This window comes from Centruroides vittatus, unplaced genomic scaffold (assembly GCF_030686945.1).
Source record: "Centruroides vittatus isolate TY-2023 unplaced genomic scaffold, ASM3068694v2 contig_1168, whole genome shotgun sequence".
In the NCBI taxonomy this organism is placed as follows: Eukaryota; Metazoa; Arthropoda; class Arachnida; order Scorpiones; family Buthidae; genus Centruroides; species Centruroides vittatus.
In genome coordinates, this window is record NW_027120749.1 from 2,104,465 (window position 1) to 2,125,099 (window position 20,635).

Sequence of the window (20,635 nt, forward strand, 5' to 3'; positions counted from 1 at the left end):
AACTATCGATCACATGTTTATTTATAAAGCAAGGAGATTTATTAATTCTTAAAGAATATTTTTCATTTTGAAAGTCATTTAAACGAAAGGGGTAAAAGCTAAGTTTACTAAAATTACTTTAAACAAATTGAAGATAATGTTTTCAATTAAAATTTATAGTAAAAGCCGATGTTAAAGCAGAGATTTTTGTAAGGATAGGAACATTTATTTAACAGAACGTCTCGTATAAACGTCGCAACAATGAATTACAATCTTCGGTATTCACAGCTAAAACTGATGTTTCAGACATAAAATTCAAACTACTTAAAGGTTTAATTTAAATTTCTTTCGCCTTTTTTTAAATTTACCATTGGAAAGTGCAGAATAATTACTTTACAGTAACTAATTTTCCCATTTAGCAACATACTACATCTTCCTCCGCCGAATAGGAAGGAAGGAAAAAAGAAAAATATATAAGAAGATAAATGTAATAAGCGGTTCCTTTGACGAAAATCTGTATTATACATAGAACTAAAACATTTTTAACATCAAAAGATTTTAGAATTTTCAAAAAAACTTTTATTCTGTTCATTTTTATCAGATGTTTTTTACGAGAAACATGATCCCAGATCAATTTCTTTGAGAAATGAAGTTTTTGGAGAAATCGTAGAATGCATTTTTTTTCTTTTTTTGGAAAATAATGTAAGCGATTCTTTAGAGGTTTGAAAAGAAAATACTCAAATGTTCAGGATGCGATATTTTTTAGCTACGCTACATACGAGCTGTCATATTCTCAATTCTTATCAGATTACTATATACCCAAGTATAAAAATGATCTTGGAAAATTGAGACTAAACTCAATACATCTCATAAATTATACAGAGAAGTGGAATATTTATCACTTTATTTTTTATATATATATATTTTACTTTTCCTTATCCTATCTTTTTCAATATACAAATATTCTTCAGGGATTGAAAGTTTATGTTATCCATAAAATCAATGGCCTAAAAATTTGACTTTCCGAATAAATAAACTTCAAAAATTTGATTTAAAAAGAAAAATAGTTTGTATTTATAGCAACTAGAGTATGTTATCTTAATTACTTTCCATGTTTAGTGATGTTTTTAGGAACGAACTGATTAAAATCCTCGTAAATTTAACACGTTTTGTGTTATTGGAATCTAAAAAAATAAGATATAGTTGGCCTCATATAACTTGGAGATATAAGCCGGTATGATGATGGAGTTGGAAGAATCCAACAAAGCACAGTGATCAGACACTTCTTGGTTTTTTTTTTTTTTTTTGTCTCCGGGGATAGCATCCTGCATCATCTAGTTTATCTCTTTCTGCTCCAATATACGTTACATGTTCCTTATTCGGTTCCATAATGGCTCAACAAAGTAACATAGAACCATTTTTTCATATGTTAGATAAACTATATACTAGCATTTTTATATATTTATTCGTATTTTTACTGCTGCGGCTTATATATAAATATATACGCCATCGAAGTATTTACTAAAAATATTTATCATCTAAAGAATTGCATGTGGCATTTTTATAAAAGAAAATATTAATATTTCTAAAATTAAAGGGAGAATAATTTTTATGTAAAACGATTCTCTAAATGAAGTGACAAGTTAAGCTTTTGTATTTTCATTTTTTATTGCTTTAAAAAAATAATAATAAAGAAAAGTATTTTAAATGGTAGTCAACAGAAAAAGAAATTAAAATACAGTTAAAAATATTTTCCGACTATCATTAATATTAATAATTTGAAAGCTTTGTAATTTTAGAAGAACATTAAATTCATAAAATACCTTTTCGCACTTGAAGAAACGGTTTTTTTAATGTTTTTAGAAAGTTTTTTTTAATCTTTTCGACTGTAAAATCTAGCTACACACTTAAAAAAAAAGTTATTGTGAGCTGTATCATTTATAACACAGAAAATTCTAATAAAAGTCGTTAGATTTTTTAGGGGAAAAAAATGAAATCTCTAAGAAAATGAGAGAAAGTTAGTTTCAAGAATTCAAAATTCAAAAAAAAATAAAATCTTTTTAATAAGATTTAGGAGATTTTTAAACTGTATCAAGTTGTGTTTTAGAATGCGCTTAAAGAAAATGATCAACTTTCAAAGGAAACAACTTTCTTTATGATAAACTTTAATGCTTGAAGAATTTGAATAGATCGAAATGCTATCAACTAAACAATCAATTATCTCTCTTTTTTCCCTTCTAAAAATACATTAATCTTAAAAAAAATGTTTTGAAGTAAGAATCTGAATCAGAATTAGGTTTTAAACGATATTTTTATCTAAAAATTTTCAAAATTTAAAGTTAATTAAACGTCGAATTTATCGAATATTAAATATTTTAAATTGAAAAAAAAGACTCTCAAAAAATTCTTTTCTGCTAAATTAAATAAATAATAATAATAAGTTTCGTTAATCTTAAAGAGTTGAAGAATAAAAATATATTTTATTACTATTTTTTAATAATAGTTAATGATAAGTAAATTTATATTTAAAAAAACATTAAGATTTTTCAAAAATTATCTAAAAATATTGTTTTTTAAAGTAGAAAAGTACTTAATTCTTTATTTAAAAAAGGTTTAAACGACATCTCATTTAGAAAATTTTTTAAACTTAAATATATCCAATAAAAAAAAGGAATAAAATAAAATAAAACAAAACATTTTAGAAAAGATTTTTTTTTAAATGAACAGCTTCAGGCATTAAAAAAAATGCAAATACTTAAATACGAAATTTCTAAATAATATTTTTACAAATATTAATTAACATAATTAAATTGCAATAGAAGAATTTTAATTGTATAAAATTTTTAAAATAATCATTTATAATTTTATTTAATGAGTTAGTAATATTAACATTACATTTTCCAAAGTTGTGATGCATCGCATGCACGTAGAATTAATTATAGGCTTGTATGCATTTGTAAATAATATTTTCTACCAGTTCGATAGTGAATAATGTTCGGGTTTAAACAATAACTTCTAAATTTAGCCGCTATCAATTATAGCAGTGGCATTAAGAGTGTTACAATATTGATTTTTCTTGACCTATATTGATTTAATAGGCGTTACGAACAAAGTAAAGATTTCCATAAAAGAAATTTCAATACTTTCAACAGTTTTTTTTCCTCTCCTGTTATAAACATTGCATATCATAAATTCCCTTTCCTTCTCCCTCTTTATAGTTATGCATTACTACTATAAAAAAAATTGCCGATTATACCCAAAAAGTTTTTTCTTACATAAAAAATAAATAAATAAATAAATATTTTAAGATTTTTTCGAGTCTAAAAAAGTGATTCAATTTTTGGAAGGTGAGAAATTTATGTTTTTTGTATTAATATTATTTTTTTTTCTCCTTGGAAAGTTTCTGGGAGAAGGTTTGTTGATTGTATCGTGATCCTCCGTCATCTTTGTTCTTTCTATTTTTGGAAAAAATCTTATTAAAAAAGAATACATTTTTTACAGTGGTAAACCTTTAGAATAAATATAGAAATAGGGGTGTGAGGCCATAATATTCCACATAAATATGGCACTAATATTAATTTTTGAAGAGAGGAGGAAGTTTTGAAGGGTGGGAAGAGAGAGAGAGAGAGAGGAAGGAGGTTGGAGGAGTTAGATAAATCCCTATTCAAATTTTTTAAATCACGTTAAAAGTGAATAAATATTCACTTTTATTTATTTAACCTTTAACCCTATTAACATCGTTTTATTTATTATAAAAATAAAATTATAACTCCAAATGTGCAAGGAATAACGCTTATTTTTGGAAGTTCTTTAGAGAGTTTTATCATAGTTTTATCCTTTTTTTTAACATTTTAAATGCGAATAAACTTTTTAAAATGTTAAACATTGCTTCATCTATTATAACAATAAATATGGAAACAGAATTATAATGTGAATTATAACCGTATTAATCCGCATAAATAAAGTGTAATCAAATAAAACATTGTTGTAAATTTGCTTTTTATGTTTATGATTTTTAATACATATGTATATAGGAGAAATAAAAATAGAATAAGTAAATTCTGATAGTATATAATGGCTGCTTTATATCACTACGGCTTAGTTTCTGATATATGTTACGGATAAACAACTGGATGGACGAAGAAAGTGAATATGGAATTTCTTCTCTATAACTTTCAGTTTACGAGAAATATTTTGGATAGACAAATAAACGAGCAGAGAGCGAACTAATGAATATAAAAGTCATTTTTAAGTTTTAAGATTTGGTTTTAAGACAACAAAATAAAGTCCCAACCAATTTTAAAAACTATAAAAAGAAATAAATATTTTTGAAAAACGTTTTATTATGTCAAAATTATAAAAATTAAAAAATTATTTCATGTCAAAATAATAATTAAAAAAACACCAAAAAAAAACTATTTTATTTCAATTTGTTAAAAGAAGATCCACTTTAAAAATGTGATTTTGTTATCTAAAAAAAGCAATTGTAAGTTTGGATTTTTTTTAATTTTTTAGTTCTTTTATTTTTTAACCTACTTTTTTAAAATAAATTACTTATAATAAAAAAATAAATTACGTTATAACGATAAAAAACCGAAATTTAAATTTAAAAAAAATATATATTTTATTTAATATAAAAAGAATTTCCAACATGGAAACATAAAATTTCAAGAAATAATAATGATAAAAATCGATGAATAGCAACTTCTAATTTATATAATAAAATTAATTGTAGTTGATGGATATTAATTGGTAAAGAAGAAAATTTAATAATTTAAAGTTTAATTAATTAACAAATTAAATCAAAACTAGACAACAATTAATATTTTTCTACCAAAAATAAAAAAGGTTAAAAATTATATTTACAGAAAAATATTGGTTAAAAATACATTTAAAAAAAAATCCAAAATACATTTTACTTTTTAGATGATAAATCAAATTTTTTTTTTAAATTGAAAGAGAAATTTTATTGTTAATTCTTAGGTTATTCTTTTAAGAGTTTTTTAGATGTGTAAATGCCACTTAAAATATAAAAAATAAGAAAAAAAATTGTTAGAAAGGAAGGAGAAAGAAGTAATAATGGCGCCCATTACTAACAAAAATTACAAAAGATAAAAATGATAAATGAAAAAGTTCAAAATGTTTTTTTTTTAGAAAGCATTTGCGAAGCAATTAATTGAAGAATAGTTATTATTCAAAAAAGTCGATATTCTTAAGTTAAAAATGTTAAAGAAATTTGAGAAGTGTAAGGTTTTTTTCCTATTTTTTTCAAAAAAAAGAAGATATATAGACAAAGATTATGATTTTCAGTAGAACTTACAAGAAGAGTATCAGGTTTCGATAGTAAACGACAAAAAGAAGAGACTTATAGGATAAAAACTTTTCATAAACTTTACAGGCAGCCTATTATCGAAAAATTTTAAAAATTATATTGTATCGAAGGTAGAGAAATTATTAAAAAGAAATAATAATAATAATAATATAAAAAAAACTTTTCTTCTTCTTTGATCGATAATTAATTCGATAGTCCGATATTCACCTGCGACATTTGTTCGAAAATTCTTGAAAATATATGCAAACAAATTGCTTTAAAATTTCATTTATAAATAAATTCTTTTGTAAAATTCTAATTCTAAAATATTTATAATGCACTTAAATTGAGATTAATTATTTAGAAAAAGTTTCGATTTTGTTTAGGTTTCGAATGGTTGAAGAAACGTCTGCATTAAATAAAATCTATTTAATTGTTAGTTTTGTAAATATACTTTTAAATATAAGTGTATTTAAACATTAAGTTTTTCATTCACTTTTTGAAAATTTTATATAGACAGTGTAAGATTTCTTAGTCCTAGAACCTTCTTACACTAATTTTGTCTGAATTTTTAGACATAAAAACGAAGTTTTGAGTGAAAATACGTTGAATTCTTAAAAATATTTTGAAAACAGACAGACAGACAAACTGACTGGTGCATAACAAAGAATTTTCGTAGCTAAAAATAGTTAATACTAAAAATAAGAAAAGGGACTTTATTTTTTATAAACCTGACCTTTAATATTCGTTTCGATGTTTAATTAATTAATTATTCTTGAATATTTAACAGGCACATCTCTTCATTTAGATAGCATCTTATCGTATTAACACTTTTCTCATATAAATTGCGATATTTTAATAACAAAATAATCCTTCTAAAGTCCCATGCTATGATATTAGAAAGGGGGATTATGAATAATATCTCCTAATATTTCATCTTGCACTTTTCTTAATTAATTTTCCTTTGTTTTTGACACGCTCATTTTAATATTAAATTTTTAATTATTAACTAAACGTTATAATTTATAAAGTAATTCTTTTAAGTTATGATTCTAAAAGTAGTTCTATTAATATTAAATTGAACTATCTTCAAAATATATCTTCCATAACTTATCTTAGTAGTTGTGTAACCACGTAAAAGTAATTGGTTGCTTATTTTGTAGGCTGTGTATACACATACATATCCATTCATTTTTGTAGATATATATACTATTGACTTATTCTGAAACTGTGTCTTCTTTTGATTATTCTTTACTTCACAACTGGGTGCTTAGGTAGACACTGGGAATCTTTTAACATCACTCTTTATTCAGGAATACCTTACACGCCGATATGCGTATCGGCGTGTAAGGTATTCCTGAATAAATGTATGGTGTATATAACTATTAATAAAGATTCATTTTTACCCATTTATCCATTAATTGATATGTGTATTCATCATCAACTGCTGCACCCCTATTCGTCATCGATTGCTCTACTACATCCCTATTCACCACCAATTACTACATCCTTATTTACCACTAACTACTGTACTCACATTCATTATAAATTATTTTACTACACCTTTATTTGCTACCAACTGCTACACCTTTATTCACCACCAACTGCTGCACTCCTATTCATCATCAACTGCTACACCTTTATTCACTACCAACTGGCACGGCTATTCACCAACAACTAATACATCATTTCACCATCAGTCTGGTGCATCCATTTCCAAATGGCACGACCATTCACCATCAACTGGTATACTTATTAACCGCCAACTACTGTACCATTTATATACAGATTGTTGTATCCATTTACTTATCCTACAGAAACCTATCTACTGATATATCATAATAAAGACAGAATCGCCTATTAACTATCTGCATCTGAAAACGGCTTAGCAACAAAAAAATCAATCAAATATATCTGTAATTGCTGTGGATGTGAAGTAAATATTGTAGAGATTTTCTACAAAAGTTTATCCAACTCAAAGATAATATAAGAATCGAGTAAAAATTTTAAATCATATTTTTAATTTATTTAATTTAACATATATGCTCTCCACCTCAAATTAGTAGTGGCTTGCCCCTGTACATCATACTTTTCCTTTAACATCAGAGTCATGCCGGTCATCTATGTAACTCAGTTGTGGAGAAAATTTTTTGAATTAAAACACGTGACTTCTTCTAGAACCGGAAGTTCGTATATAATTAAAAGGGACCCCTTGTCTTTAAGTTTTCGATATTTGGTCTCGATTCTCATCTAGCTAATATATCTACCTAACGATGTTATATAGATGAAAGTCAAGACTGAATATGAATATCGAGATTAAGAAAGGGCAGATATAGACACAGACGGACGACAGTGGGAATTTACGGGTCTACAATTTTTTTCAAATTGCAGCCAAATAAAGTAATTATCTATCTTCTACTGTAGACTGCAACACAAACTATGATACAAATGGAGTGATGCTCCATCCAGCACCGTACAGAAATATTCAAATATCTTATTTACTACTTCGTTTCAATGTGAAACGGAGCAAATTTCATTTTGAACAACTTATCTATCGATATTTTACTTCAAAATCAGTTCAATTTACTTCGGTAACTGGAAAAATTTCGATCATCGATTCCAAAAATTCCACTTTTAAGAACTTCTTGTAAAAATTTCCATCAAGTTAATAGAAAATTTTGAGGGAAAGAAATGCTAATTCGATTTATTACCAAAAATGATTATCTAACAAAATGAAATTTTCGTAGATAATCGTTTGATCGCTTTGAGGTGCTCTTTTTTTTGGGTAATAAAAGACGATTTTTGGAAGAAATCGCAATGTAGAAATTCTTTTCTATTAATCAAAGTTATATTATACCCACGAGAATGGATGTTGACTCTAGATCGATTCTTTACTAATAGCTTTTTTTTTTCTCTCCTTCATCTTCTTCCAACTTACAAAAATTCAATTATATGTTAATAGAACTTTTATGCAAATTCTTATGATAAAACCGTAACATGTTCGTGTTTTTTTTATTACAAATAACCAATATTGAATCGGTTTAAGATTAGCAATGTTATGGAACAGATTCGAGGAAAATTAAAACTCGACGAGAGGGAAAAAAGGTTTTAATTTATAAATTTCTAAAAAATTTAATAAAATACACGCAGAATTTTACTTCAAAATTATTAATTCACTAAACAGTAATACCGAATTAATAAATATTATAAAATTTAGTTTCTTAAATTATATAATTTTATTTAAAATAAAAGATCAATTTTCAAATTTCTTTAATTCTTAGAAATATGAAAATTATCATCTTTTGAAACATGTTTTCTTAGGAAAAAAAAAGAATCAAAATACATCTTTCACTCTAAAAATATTTAAAAAATGCTTAATTTCTTCTGAATTATTTCACGTTAAACTTGTAAAAATAAAGAAAATTTCTTAGATTTTAATTAAATTTAAAGATTTTAAAATGATTATACAACATTACTTGTTGATGTCAATCATCACCATTCAGCAGTTCAACTTAACGATTACTCTCCCTTAACAAATTAAATATTAATCAAGAGTTTACACAATGTCAAAATGTCAATCACATTAAATTATTTTATAAAACTCTTTAACTTTCAAATAACAAAGTTTTGGTATAGTTTTAAGTGAAATAACTTGTAATAATAAGGAATGGATTAGAAAAGTTTGCTTTCTACAAATATTCTAATAAACTGAATAGAATATGAATATCTCAAATTCCATTCCGGACCATTATTACAAATTATGATATTCTCACAAAATTTATGTAACTAAATGAAAATTCAGAACATTTCCAACACTTTCTCTTATATATATTAGCTGTTAATGTATTATATGTTTGTAGATAGAAGTTGTTAAAGATTTTCATGATTATTTCGAATTTTTAACACATTTTCCTCTTTCTTAACTCTAAAAATAGAAAATCCTTCTTCTTATTCTAAGATTTTCTTAAAGAGTAATGTACATTTTCACGTTTTAATTCTAAAAAAACACGAAAATGTTTCTTCTAAGCGTGCTCATTTTTTTCATTTTTAAGGTTCTTTAATTCTAAGAAAGTTAAAAAATTATTTTAAAATATGTGAATTTTTTCTGTTTTTATTTTCATGATAAAAAATATAATTCTAAAAAAACATAAATGTTTATTCTACGGCATTTTCTTTAACTAGGTTTAAAATGCATCTAAGAAATGTAAAAAAAAAAAAAAAAAAAAAAAAAAATGCTTTCCTTTCTCGAATTAAATAATTCGAGAAAGGAAAGCATTTTTTCAGAGAATTATTTAATTCTCTAAAATAATTCATGAACAAATCTTAGAAGAAAAGAGAGATTTTCATATTTCTTATAATGAAAGAAACCGCATCTTTTACTCAAACAAAAAATGAAGTGATTTAACTAATACACTTTCATATATCTAATGAAGTGATTTATCTAATGAATTCATGCAAAAAAAGTTTGTTTATAAGAAATATAACAGTATTTTAGCAACATCTGTCGAATTTATAATTATAATTATAATTTTTTAGCGGTTTTCTAGTTACGCAATTTGACTCAATATATCAAAAAAGCTAGTTTAGATTATTCGGTGAACGTTCAAGAAAATAATTCCTCCCTAAAATAAAGAAAGGTTTCTAATATTTAATAACTTTAACCACTTTTTTAAAAATTTTAAATAATCAATTTTATCAGTGAAATGTAGCGGTTGATTCGACATTTTTAGATGAAACTAAATACAAAAGGGCTACTAAAATAACATTATTTTATCGGAAAGTAATTAAATAACGTAAAAAAAAACCATTCATAAAAGCTACAGACGTATGCAAAGCAGTCTTTACTTTTTATTCATAAAGTAATAAATAGGACTTACTTATCGACTTTCTGTTACAGATTCACGCACGAAAATACATAAAAAAAATTTTTTTTGAAGTTATTTTATATCACGAAAGTATATGTTAGAAAGCACGTATTGAGGTGGAACTATAAAATGATCATTAGCAACGGCGTCTGTATTTTTCGAGTACTTTTGGGCGTAGGATCCTAAATGGGTGTGGTACCCCATTGCAGATCTAATCGAAAGTGGAATATTGGAATGGTAAATAGTCTCATCAGTCTTGTGATTCTTGATTAAGAAGCTAACCAATGGAACTAATTATACGGGCTTAAATCAATCGGGGGATACTTTACCAAATTTCTTCGTAAAATAGAACAGAAAATTGTTATTTATTATAGCATAAATAGCGTAATTTAATATGGAATAAATGCAAATTTGGATTCGTCTGAATCAAAGAGGAAGAAAATGCTCGTGAAATACGCTATAAATTTTATTATAAACTAACTTTTGTACCGCGGATTATACTTGTTATATATAAAATATATCCGCCAAAAGTCTGCGTAGATTAGATGCTGTTGTTAATACATAATTACGAGTACTTCTGAAAATTGTCTGTAAGCGAATCGTTGTAAATTGAATTATAATATTACGTAGCTTACTGTCATAAATTGAGGCTTTATTTCTGAAACTAAACATTGAGTTACACAGTGTCACAATGGTCAACAAGAAATGTGGTATTTAAACATAAATAATTAATCATCACTGTACGAAGTGCCTTATCAGTCGTAAAGCGAATAGCCATTATCTTGGAATATAGACCCGGTTTTAAGTTAAGAATTTCATTAAAAAAAAACAAAAAAAAAAATATTTCCAGATATATATTGTCTTAGTTTATCAGATCATACATATTTCATATAAAACTTCATAAACATGTTCATGGTTTTTAAAACGAAATAAATTTCTTAAACTGAATGAAATATTTTTAAAAATAAAGTAATACGAATTGGTAAATTAGAAAAAGAGGGCATTTTGTAATGTTATCAAAAGACGTTGGTTCATATCTCATTTCTAATCTAAACACATTTATTCCTGCGAAGAGACGTATAGTTTACCCACTACACATATTATTTACGGGCAAACAAGCAAAGATATATAAAATACATAAATGTAAATACATTGTTTACGTAAAACGAAGCGTAAAATTCGTGTTTCAATTTTATTGGAGAACCAAAACATTTTATCTTGAAAAGAAAATAAAAAAAAGAAAATTGAAGTAAGTAATCTGTACACGTGGACAGATAAAGTATAATCTCCGACTTTACGAGGAACGGAACAGATTTTAGTAAAGTATTTAAATAAAAGTAGCTATCTAGCAATAATAAAACAGCGTTAAATGTAAAATTTCAACAATCCTCTATTGATAAAGTCATTAAGTACTTTATTAAAACTTTGATACTTAAAAACTTTTTAAACAGTTCGAAGAACCAAAATTTATATTCAATAAAGTATAAAACTAAGTTATAAATTAGTTAAAGTATGAACTAATATAAAAATATTTAGTTAGAAAAAAATGAAAAATAAGCTCTGTGTTTCAGTTATAAATTTCATTTAATATAAGAAAAGTGGATTATTATTATTATTTTTTTTTTATATAAACTCTGGATCAAATCGATGAAGATAAAGAATAAAAGAAAAAAATAACTGAGCATTACAACAAATATATTCAAGATATAAATAAAAACCTATATTATTATTATACACTTTTATATAGATATTATAATAAATTCTTTCATGCAAAAAAAATCTTTTAAAATTTCAAGTTTAAAAATAAAATATTTTATAAATGATTACATTTTATTGTTTTGAATATTTAAAGCGCTATCATTATTATTTTGAACGTTATTTTTAAACGTTTATTTAAATATTTCAAAAATGTTTACTGTGATTATTTTATTGTTTGCTACAGTTCTTTAAATTGCTTTAGAAGTATTTTAGAGCACGTTATTGTGAGTGTAAAGAATAATTTTTATATTTTTGATGTAAAATATATTCAAATACTTATACAATTATTGTATTATGTAGTAAATACCATAAATCTATGTATTTTTGATTGTGGCGTTACTATAAATACTATAAAATGCGATTGGATTGAATTTATAGAGTAAGACAACGCAATACTTGGGCGATCTGCCAAAAGGGGGAGGACTTTCTAAGCGAAACTGGTCCCTATTGGGGTGTTAGACACGTGAAGAAACCCGAAAACTCCACGTGACTAGCCCGTTGGTTAGGTGCGAACTCGAGACCAGTGGTCAAATCATCTCAACCACTGATAAACATCAATGTAAACAGCGTTATACTGTTACAATTACTGTAAAATTGCGTTGTTGTAAATATGATATTCTATTATACTGTTTTGACAAAACAAGTTATTAAGAATATAAATTTAATTTTCGTAATTCCATAATTATAAAAATTACTCTTAAGTTGCATTATATTGTCCCAATTATAATAAAATTACATTATTGTAAATCAATATATTGCTATAAATACATCAAGTTAAATTGCATGAATTAGAACTGCACTAAATGTGTAGAACGGTATGATTACGAATTACTATAATACTTTTAAATAATGTAAAACTATAAATAACTAAGATATTTAATAATTGTTATTTATTCTAAGAACAATAAATACGTATATCAAGTATAATAATAATAATAAAACAATTATTAAAAATGTATCAAATATTTTTGTAACGAACTAAAAAAATTCAACATAAAAATTAAAAAGTTTTAATGTAATAAATCATAAATCGATTATGTCATTCGACATATTTTCCCCCCTTTCACAAGTATGAAATAATCCAGATTTACTAGAAGAGGAGGAAGAAAAAAAGTATAAAATTAATGGAAAAATCATTAGATATTAAGCTTTCAACGTGTACAAAATATAGAAAAATTAATAAATAACGTAAAGATTTATTATTATTTTAAATTAAACAATTTATTTTAACATTTTAAAGAATAATTTAATTATTATTATAATTTTTATTCCTTGTAAACATTGGGAAATTTATCTATCGACTGATATAATTTCTGACAAATTTTCCAACTCCGGGATCGAAAACAAACTTCAGACTTTTATTAATTCGCTATTTGCAAGTAATGTAATGTTTGCTTATTTCTCAAAACCTTCAGATGTATCGTTTAATAAGCGAGTGCTATCACTTAGAGAGAGACGACGATAAATTTGCAAAGAGGAGCACACACCTTCGTGCATCGTATGGAAGGATAAACACGTGATATTTCAAAATATAGCTTATAAGGAGGACTTAAATTGCTTACTCTTGCCCTTAAACACGTATCTAGTTTCTAAAGAATTCTCTTCTTTTTCTAAAATCAAAAATGTGTTCAAAGTGTTAATTCTAGCTTTGATATTAGAAAGTATAAAAGAGTTCATTAATATAATGGTTTTAAGTTGTTAGAAACTGGAAAAGAACAATCCAAAAAAGAAAATTTAGATGGCTTCTTCCTACTTCTAGATATTTTTCTTAAAAAAATTGAAGATAAAACTGTGTTATATCAACAGAAATGCCATATATCAATTAAGTTGAAAGCCGTGTTATATCAAATCACAGTAGTACTCTGTGGCTCGTAAGAGCATGAAATACCTCTTACAATATGATAATTTGTAAAAAAAAAAAAACTATTAAAAATATGTAATTTATTATCTTAATTTTTGTAAAATATTTTTAAAAATTTATATTTTTTCCAGTTTTGATCCGTCCCTAATGCAACAATAACAATAAAGCAATACGGTTCCGGTGCTTTGCGTCTAAAAGCAGTTACATCATTGCTCTAGATAGAAGCTTATGTTATGGTATGACGTTGAAATATATGAAATTCCGAAGATTAATCTAGTTTTAAAACAGAATACATTATTATAAACTCAAAATTAGGGCCCGTATCACGTTATAATCGAAAAACTCTAATACATTTCGAATTTTTATTGTTCTAGACTTCTATTATTGTTTTTTATATTCGAAAAGGTTTGATGTTATTTTTACGACGTTGAACTTCGAAAATTCCAACCAAAAAAAATTTATTGATGCTCTAGTCAAATTTCTCTCCTACTATATAAACAAATTGGAAGAGCAAAATTGCTCGAAAGTAATTTCACTGTCGACGATTTCGGGAACAAAAATTTGTAAAAATAAGAATAAATAATTGAAGAACAAATTAAATCTTTTTTTGAAAATATGCAAAATTCAAAACTACAAAAAAATGAAAGTGAAGTTTAAGGGAATTTTACATACAAATTCTTTACCAAAAAATTACCTGAATATTCTTATCTTGAATACATTTTATGCGAGTGTATGCAAATTAAATCCCTAAAACTATCCTAAAGATTTCAAATTTAGATCTCAACGCATTTTCGAGACATTCATAAAATACGTACGGACAAACGGACTCACACCAAGCTTCAAGTCATTACAAAGCTTAAATAGTTTTATTATGTGTTTTTAATGGATATATTTATAATTAGTTAGCAAAATTTCGCTAGAACCGGAGATATTTAAGTCAATGTATTTCCCCCTCTTCATCCAATTAACCATACATGACACGACGATATCGAAAATGTGAATGTTATGATGCAAGATGGAACGTCAACACCCGATCGTTGGCTCTTCTCATCGAGTAATCACTTAACTGATTAAATTGAATTTAAGGCCATATGGATTCAAAGCGGATATCTTTTCATCAATCTACATAACTTAAATATGGATTTTTACGATAATGCGCGCCTAAGGATAACAATTGACAAAGATAAACAAGGAGAAAGATCTTTTAAAAAAGAAATCTTTTAATTATTCCCTATAAAGTTTAATAATTAATAAGGCGAAGTATATTGACAGTTTTCATTAAAATTATGCCATTATAATACTCGTCGATCCGTCGGTCTGTTCATTTGCAAATGATCCAATTTGCATTCAATTTTCTTTGCTTAATAATAGACGATGAATATGCAAAGTTTAACAAGTTCGTTACTATAATAACAACATAAATTTAATTTTTTTTTTAAATTTAAATAAAATTATTCGAAATAAATACACTCAAATATTTATTATATTAAGATATTCATTCAAATAAATCGATCTTCAAAATCTTCCGAGTTTATATAAAAATCATCGTATCAACTAATTTCCCAACCTCTTTCACTCGACGACCTTTTTAATGTACTTGAAGATTAATGACAGAGTTCGCGATCTGCCAGTTGCGAAGCATTAAACTAAACCATTCTTCTTTCTTCAATACAAAGCAAACAACTTTGCTTTGTAACTTTCTTCTTCGATCGACCAAAAAATAAAAAAATAAAAAAACTTCTGTCAGCTGTTCTATTTTCCATAAAATACCGCAGATATTTTATATCCTTCTATATATATACCGCAGTATATCTCTAGAATGCTGAGGATGCTCATATCATTTACATCTTCTGTATCAAAGAAGTTTGAAATAGTTACGTGGGATTTTGAATGGAAAAAACTTTTTCCAACGAACTACAAGATTCGATTTCACATTTATATATATATTTAACTAAGAGAGATTATCCAATTCTCTCCATAAATCTGCATTTTCTCAATTATGCAAAAGGAAATGCTTGAAAGACCAAAAACTTTCTTTAAAAAACCAATTCTATTATTATTGTTATTATATATATATCTTTCAACAATCAGAAATATTATATTGATTCCAAAGTTTAATAAAGGTATTTTTCTAGAAACGTGATGGATTTTTATATGATATAGGCATTTTCTAGTGATCCTAACAGGTCCTAGAAGATCTAGATTTATCCACCGTTTCCGAAATATGTAAAGATAGTTTTTCCTATAAAATTTATATAGTTCTTTCGAAATGTTGGCCGTAAACTGTTTCTTTATGGAAATAGAAGAAAGCATTTATCGACTTTGGAGACGAACTCTTTAAAATTTCGCTCTAAACTCTGTTCTTATTGACCGACCCGTTCTCGATACGGTATATGAAGTGGAGTTTTAAGTGAATAACTGTGGCTTTTATAACCCGACATAAACATCATAACGATGAATGAATGACGTTCTCCTTCCAAACTTTCTTCGCAAGGGCGATTTAAAGAGAAAACGAACGTTTGCTCTAACTTATACATTCGACTGTACTCATAACGTAACCCATTTTATATCTAATAATGTGTATGGCGATGATCTGATTTATCTCCTTTTTTTATAATTCGAGTTTTACTGAAGAAATACTTTTATCCCTCCAATATCTGATTTTTAGCTTGTCCTTAATAGTTTGATTAGTAGAAGAACAAATTCTTCAGCTACTGTCGAGATATTTTTAGAAAAATCTATAGAAGTAACTTTGAAACATCACAAAAATGAGTATCGTCTTTTCTATATTGGATACATTTGAAATTCTCTTTGAAATAGAAAATCAGTCTACTGAAAAATATACTTAGCTGAAGTTGTTTATAAAGGTGCATGAGGTTCCAAAAGTTGAGAAAAAACAGCTTACAATCTCCCACAAAAAAATAAAAAAATGCGTTAAAAAATTATTTTTTATAAGAAATTACGTGCTTCGATTTCATATAGAAAGCAAATCAGATGAGAATTTCCAAGATACTTGAGTAATAAAATTACTTTAACCATTAATAAATATTAAAATAAAACGAAAATGAGATTATTTTGCGTAGAATAGTGTGGGTTGCCAAATGTCTTTATTTCAAAAAAGACAAATCTTTATTTTAGCTAAACTGTCCTTGTTTTTTTATTAAAACGCATTTCTTCTCTATTTTCATTTGTCAATTCCTGTATTTTGTAATAATAGACATAATCTATGTGAAAATCCGCCACTATCCTTATACATTAATCCATATCCTTCACTTAGAAAGTTATGGCTTACTATTAAAAATTTTAAATTCTAAATGAAATTAAAATTTGAAAATATTTATATGCATTATAGTCAATACTAAAACTAAATTTTTAAATAAAATTTTATTAAAAAAATATAAGCAAAGAATTCAGTTATTAACTAAAAAGCCATCAATTTAATTTTTGTTTTTTTTTTTTTTTTTTTTTTTTAGAATGAGACGAATTGGAGTAAAAGTTGAAGCATTAATCATTTTTAAAAGTCCTTTAAACTAGATTTAGAAATCTGGCAATCCTAATACAACATAAAATTAGAAGCAAACTTCAAATGCAAGCCGTTAATTTTAGTTTTCAATTTAAGTTGCATTTTTACGGAAATTGTTATTTTCCGTAAAAATTTCTAATTAAAATGTCTTTGCTTTCTCACCAAAAAGAAAAAAAAAGCAAGACAACAAATCTAAAAAAAATTAATGAAAATTAAAGCAAAGACAGCAGCTTACGCACGCAAAACTTTACAGCGTAATTAAAATTAAATAATTAAAAAATTATTTATAAGTTTAATTATAATTAAAATATATTTACTATAAATTATCTCACTAAATTAAATACCATTATTCTTATCGCCTTTATAGCGAAGTTCTTGATCGTAGGAGATATATTTTAAAAATTAAAAATATAAATTTTAATATTTAAAATTACATATAGAATCGTGAAGAAAAGCAAAATTTCTAGACAAAAAAAAAAAAAAATGTTCTTTATATAACTATTGTAGCATATATGAGAGTCTCATAAAAGTGTTTACATTCAAACACAATTTCGTGTAAAGTCGTGATTGAACAAAGACTTTTTCTATTTGGCTTTCAACTTTACAACCCGCATACATAACACAAGTTGAATGGGATGCGTTGGCAACAATCAATCCTTACAACAATGGATGTTATTCCTAATCCAAACAAGTAGAAAGATATAAGACGATTTTAATGCTGCTAGTAATTTCAATATACAGAATTAAACTATGTTTAGCTCTATATGTTCATTGTACAGATTCTTTTAATACAAAAGAATGGCCCATTTATTTATTTTCTGAATGTTTCTGTGAAGTTTAACAAATGAGATACAATGGAATTTTATTTATGATAATGTTAATTTTGAATGGAACTTTTATTCTTGGATTCTTTTTCTTCTTCTATGCAGTAAAATTCAAGTTATAAAATATGGAGAAGATTTTTTTTTCTTTTGCAGAATTGGTACAGATGTGAAAGAATGTACAAAGTTTTGTCACTTTGAAAAAGTGATCCATTATATGTTCCTTCTGCCATCTGTTGTATAGATTAAGCATTAAAATTTTCTAAAATTATTTCATAAAATTAAGAATTTTACCAAAAAATTTATCTGTTAGATATAAATTAAATAATAATGGTTTACATTAAATTGTAAAAATTTTTGATTAAAAAAAAATATATACACAAACTAAACAAGAGAAATTATATAAAAATTTCTCCAGATGTTTGTTTATAAACCCATTAATGTTTTGTTGATTAAATTCATGTTTTAATTTTATTATTTTGAATTAAATTTCATCCTTGTTAATTTATTTTATTTTATTTTTTTTGAAAATTTAATAAAAGGAGGAAATGGACTTAAAAAGAATTTAAAGTTTGCAAAGAAACTTATTTATTTGATTTATTTGATATTAAAGGCATGAAATTATTAAATATTTTTAGAATAAAAGAAATTATTTGGAAAGATTAATTAACTTCTACAGAAATATTTCTATTCAAAATAGTCTTTGATACAAAAATGAATATTTTTAATATTTTCATTAATAAATAGGAAAATCATTCACCAATTAAATTTTTAAAAATTAAGTATTGATTTATTCTACTTACTTTTTATGCTCATGAATGTATGAATGTCTGCACGGATGTTGAGAATAAAGGTAAAAATCTTTGCATTTAAATTGTATTTTTAGAAGTAAATTTATTTCTCTCTTAAACAAATTATATTTTTAATGTATTTTAAATAAATGTAATTACAGAAAATCAATTTTTTAAAAGAAATAAATTTACAACAACCCAGTTAATCAAATTTTATACATTAAATTTAGGCAGGAAAGACTGATATACAGGGGGAATGCAGTTATCGTTGACAAATTATTAAGGATAGTAGATAATTTTTTTAAATACCGAAGAAATGTGTATATAATGACAAATAAGACTGTGATTAAAGAGAACATAATCTTAAATATTAATTTGACAAAATATTTTGCAAAGCATCAAAAATTAATGCAATATCTAAATATTTCTTCTAACGAAGACTACAAGTTCTTAATGTTCTTTAGCACGAGAAAGAGATGGAGAAGAGCATAAATTTAAACAATTCCTTATAAGAATATACCTAAACTCACGTATCATCCAACTCTTACCAGCATTAATCTAATTTGATGTAGCTAAGGAAGCGTTGTTTAAATATGCATTTGAGTTAACACTAATATATGAAATCTACCGATTAAATTTCCCACGATTAACGTTTGTTTCTAGAATTTAACTACTCATACACATGCACATAACTAGAATTGTAGTCGTAAGAATCAAATATATTTCTATACATTAAGACATTTTAAACAATGCTTATTAAATATAATTAATTTAATTAAATTTCTATCTTGTCCACCTATACGATTGTATAAATCGTACAAATATGAATAACTGTCTCATGCTTAAATATATGCTATCAAGTAAGACGATTGGGATCGAAGTTTAGTAAGCAAAACTGTGCAAGACGACGACCAATGCAGTCGAATTTCATCTACACATTATTGATTGAACGTTTGGTGTGTGTGTGTGTATTGTACACACACACTCAATGTGTACATTTATTGGAAGAAAGGAGGATGCAAAATGTATTCAGCATCTCCAAGCAATTGATGAATGAATCGATCACGTGACTACAATGGCATGTTAGGCTTAGCGATTAAATAAAATTAAAAAAGAAAAAATTTTTTAAAGCAAATTATAATTTATATTAATTTTATTATTTTTATTTAAAAATATTACCTGCTGTTTTAGTTAATTCAACGTTTTTTTTTCTTATTAGGAGCCTGATTAGGAGATGCACCATGCAGCGGACCAGCTGCACACACACACAACCCGGAAGTGGATCAATGCCATCTGGTGATCGATAACTTTTACTATCCCCACGTGGTGGTGCCCTCTACCTCTGGTACGAGATTTACAGGTGAGTTGTGACGTAATAGTTATATACATGACGGGTAATTGACGATACTCTCTTACTTCGGTTAACTTCTGCTATGTGATCATGACCTGACTTCGAATTTCTGTTCTTAGTACTTGTAACGAGAACCGTACGATCTCACAAAACGTTATGTTATGATAGATATTGAGATTTATAAATTACGTCTATAAAATAAGCATAACCATAAATTTGGCATACATCTTAGCAACTACTTACTGATAAAAACATGGTAAAACTTAACATACAAGCAGAACGTTCTATTCTTTATGCAACAAACAATTCAAAAGCAAAAATTTAATCTGAATTAAGTCCAACCAAAAGTACTAAGCATTATCGTAAATCTTGCCT

At 25.7% G+C, this 20,635-nt stretch overlaps 1 protein-coding gene across 2 annotated transcripts in view; it reads right to left on the reverse strand.

Annotated features, from left to right (window-relative positions):
• Window positions 1-20,201, reverse strand: part of cpx (complexin) — a 104,317-nt gene extending 84,116 nt beyond the window's left edge. The window contains exon 1 of one of the 2 annotated variants that reach the window (XM_067278307.1): window positions 20,089-20,201. In XM_067278307.1, coding sequence (XP_067134408.1) covers window positions 20,089-20,152 — 64 coding nt within the window. In that variant the 5' untranslated portion in view covers window positions 20,153-20,201. The remainder of the gene's footprint in view (window positions 1-20,088) is intronic. The other variant, XM_067278322.1, reaches the window with a different exon arrangement.
• Window positions 20,202-20,635: the final 434 nt, after the last annotated feature.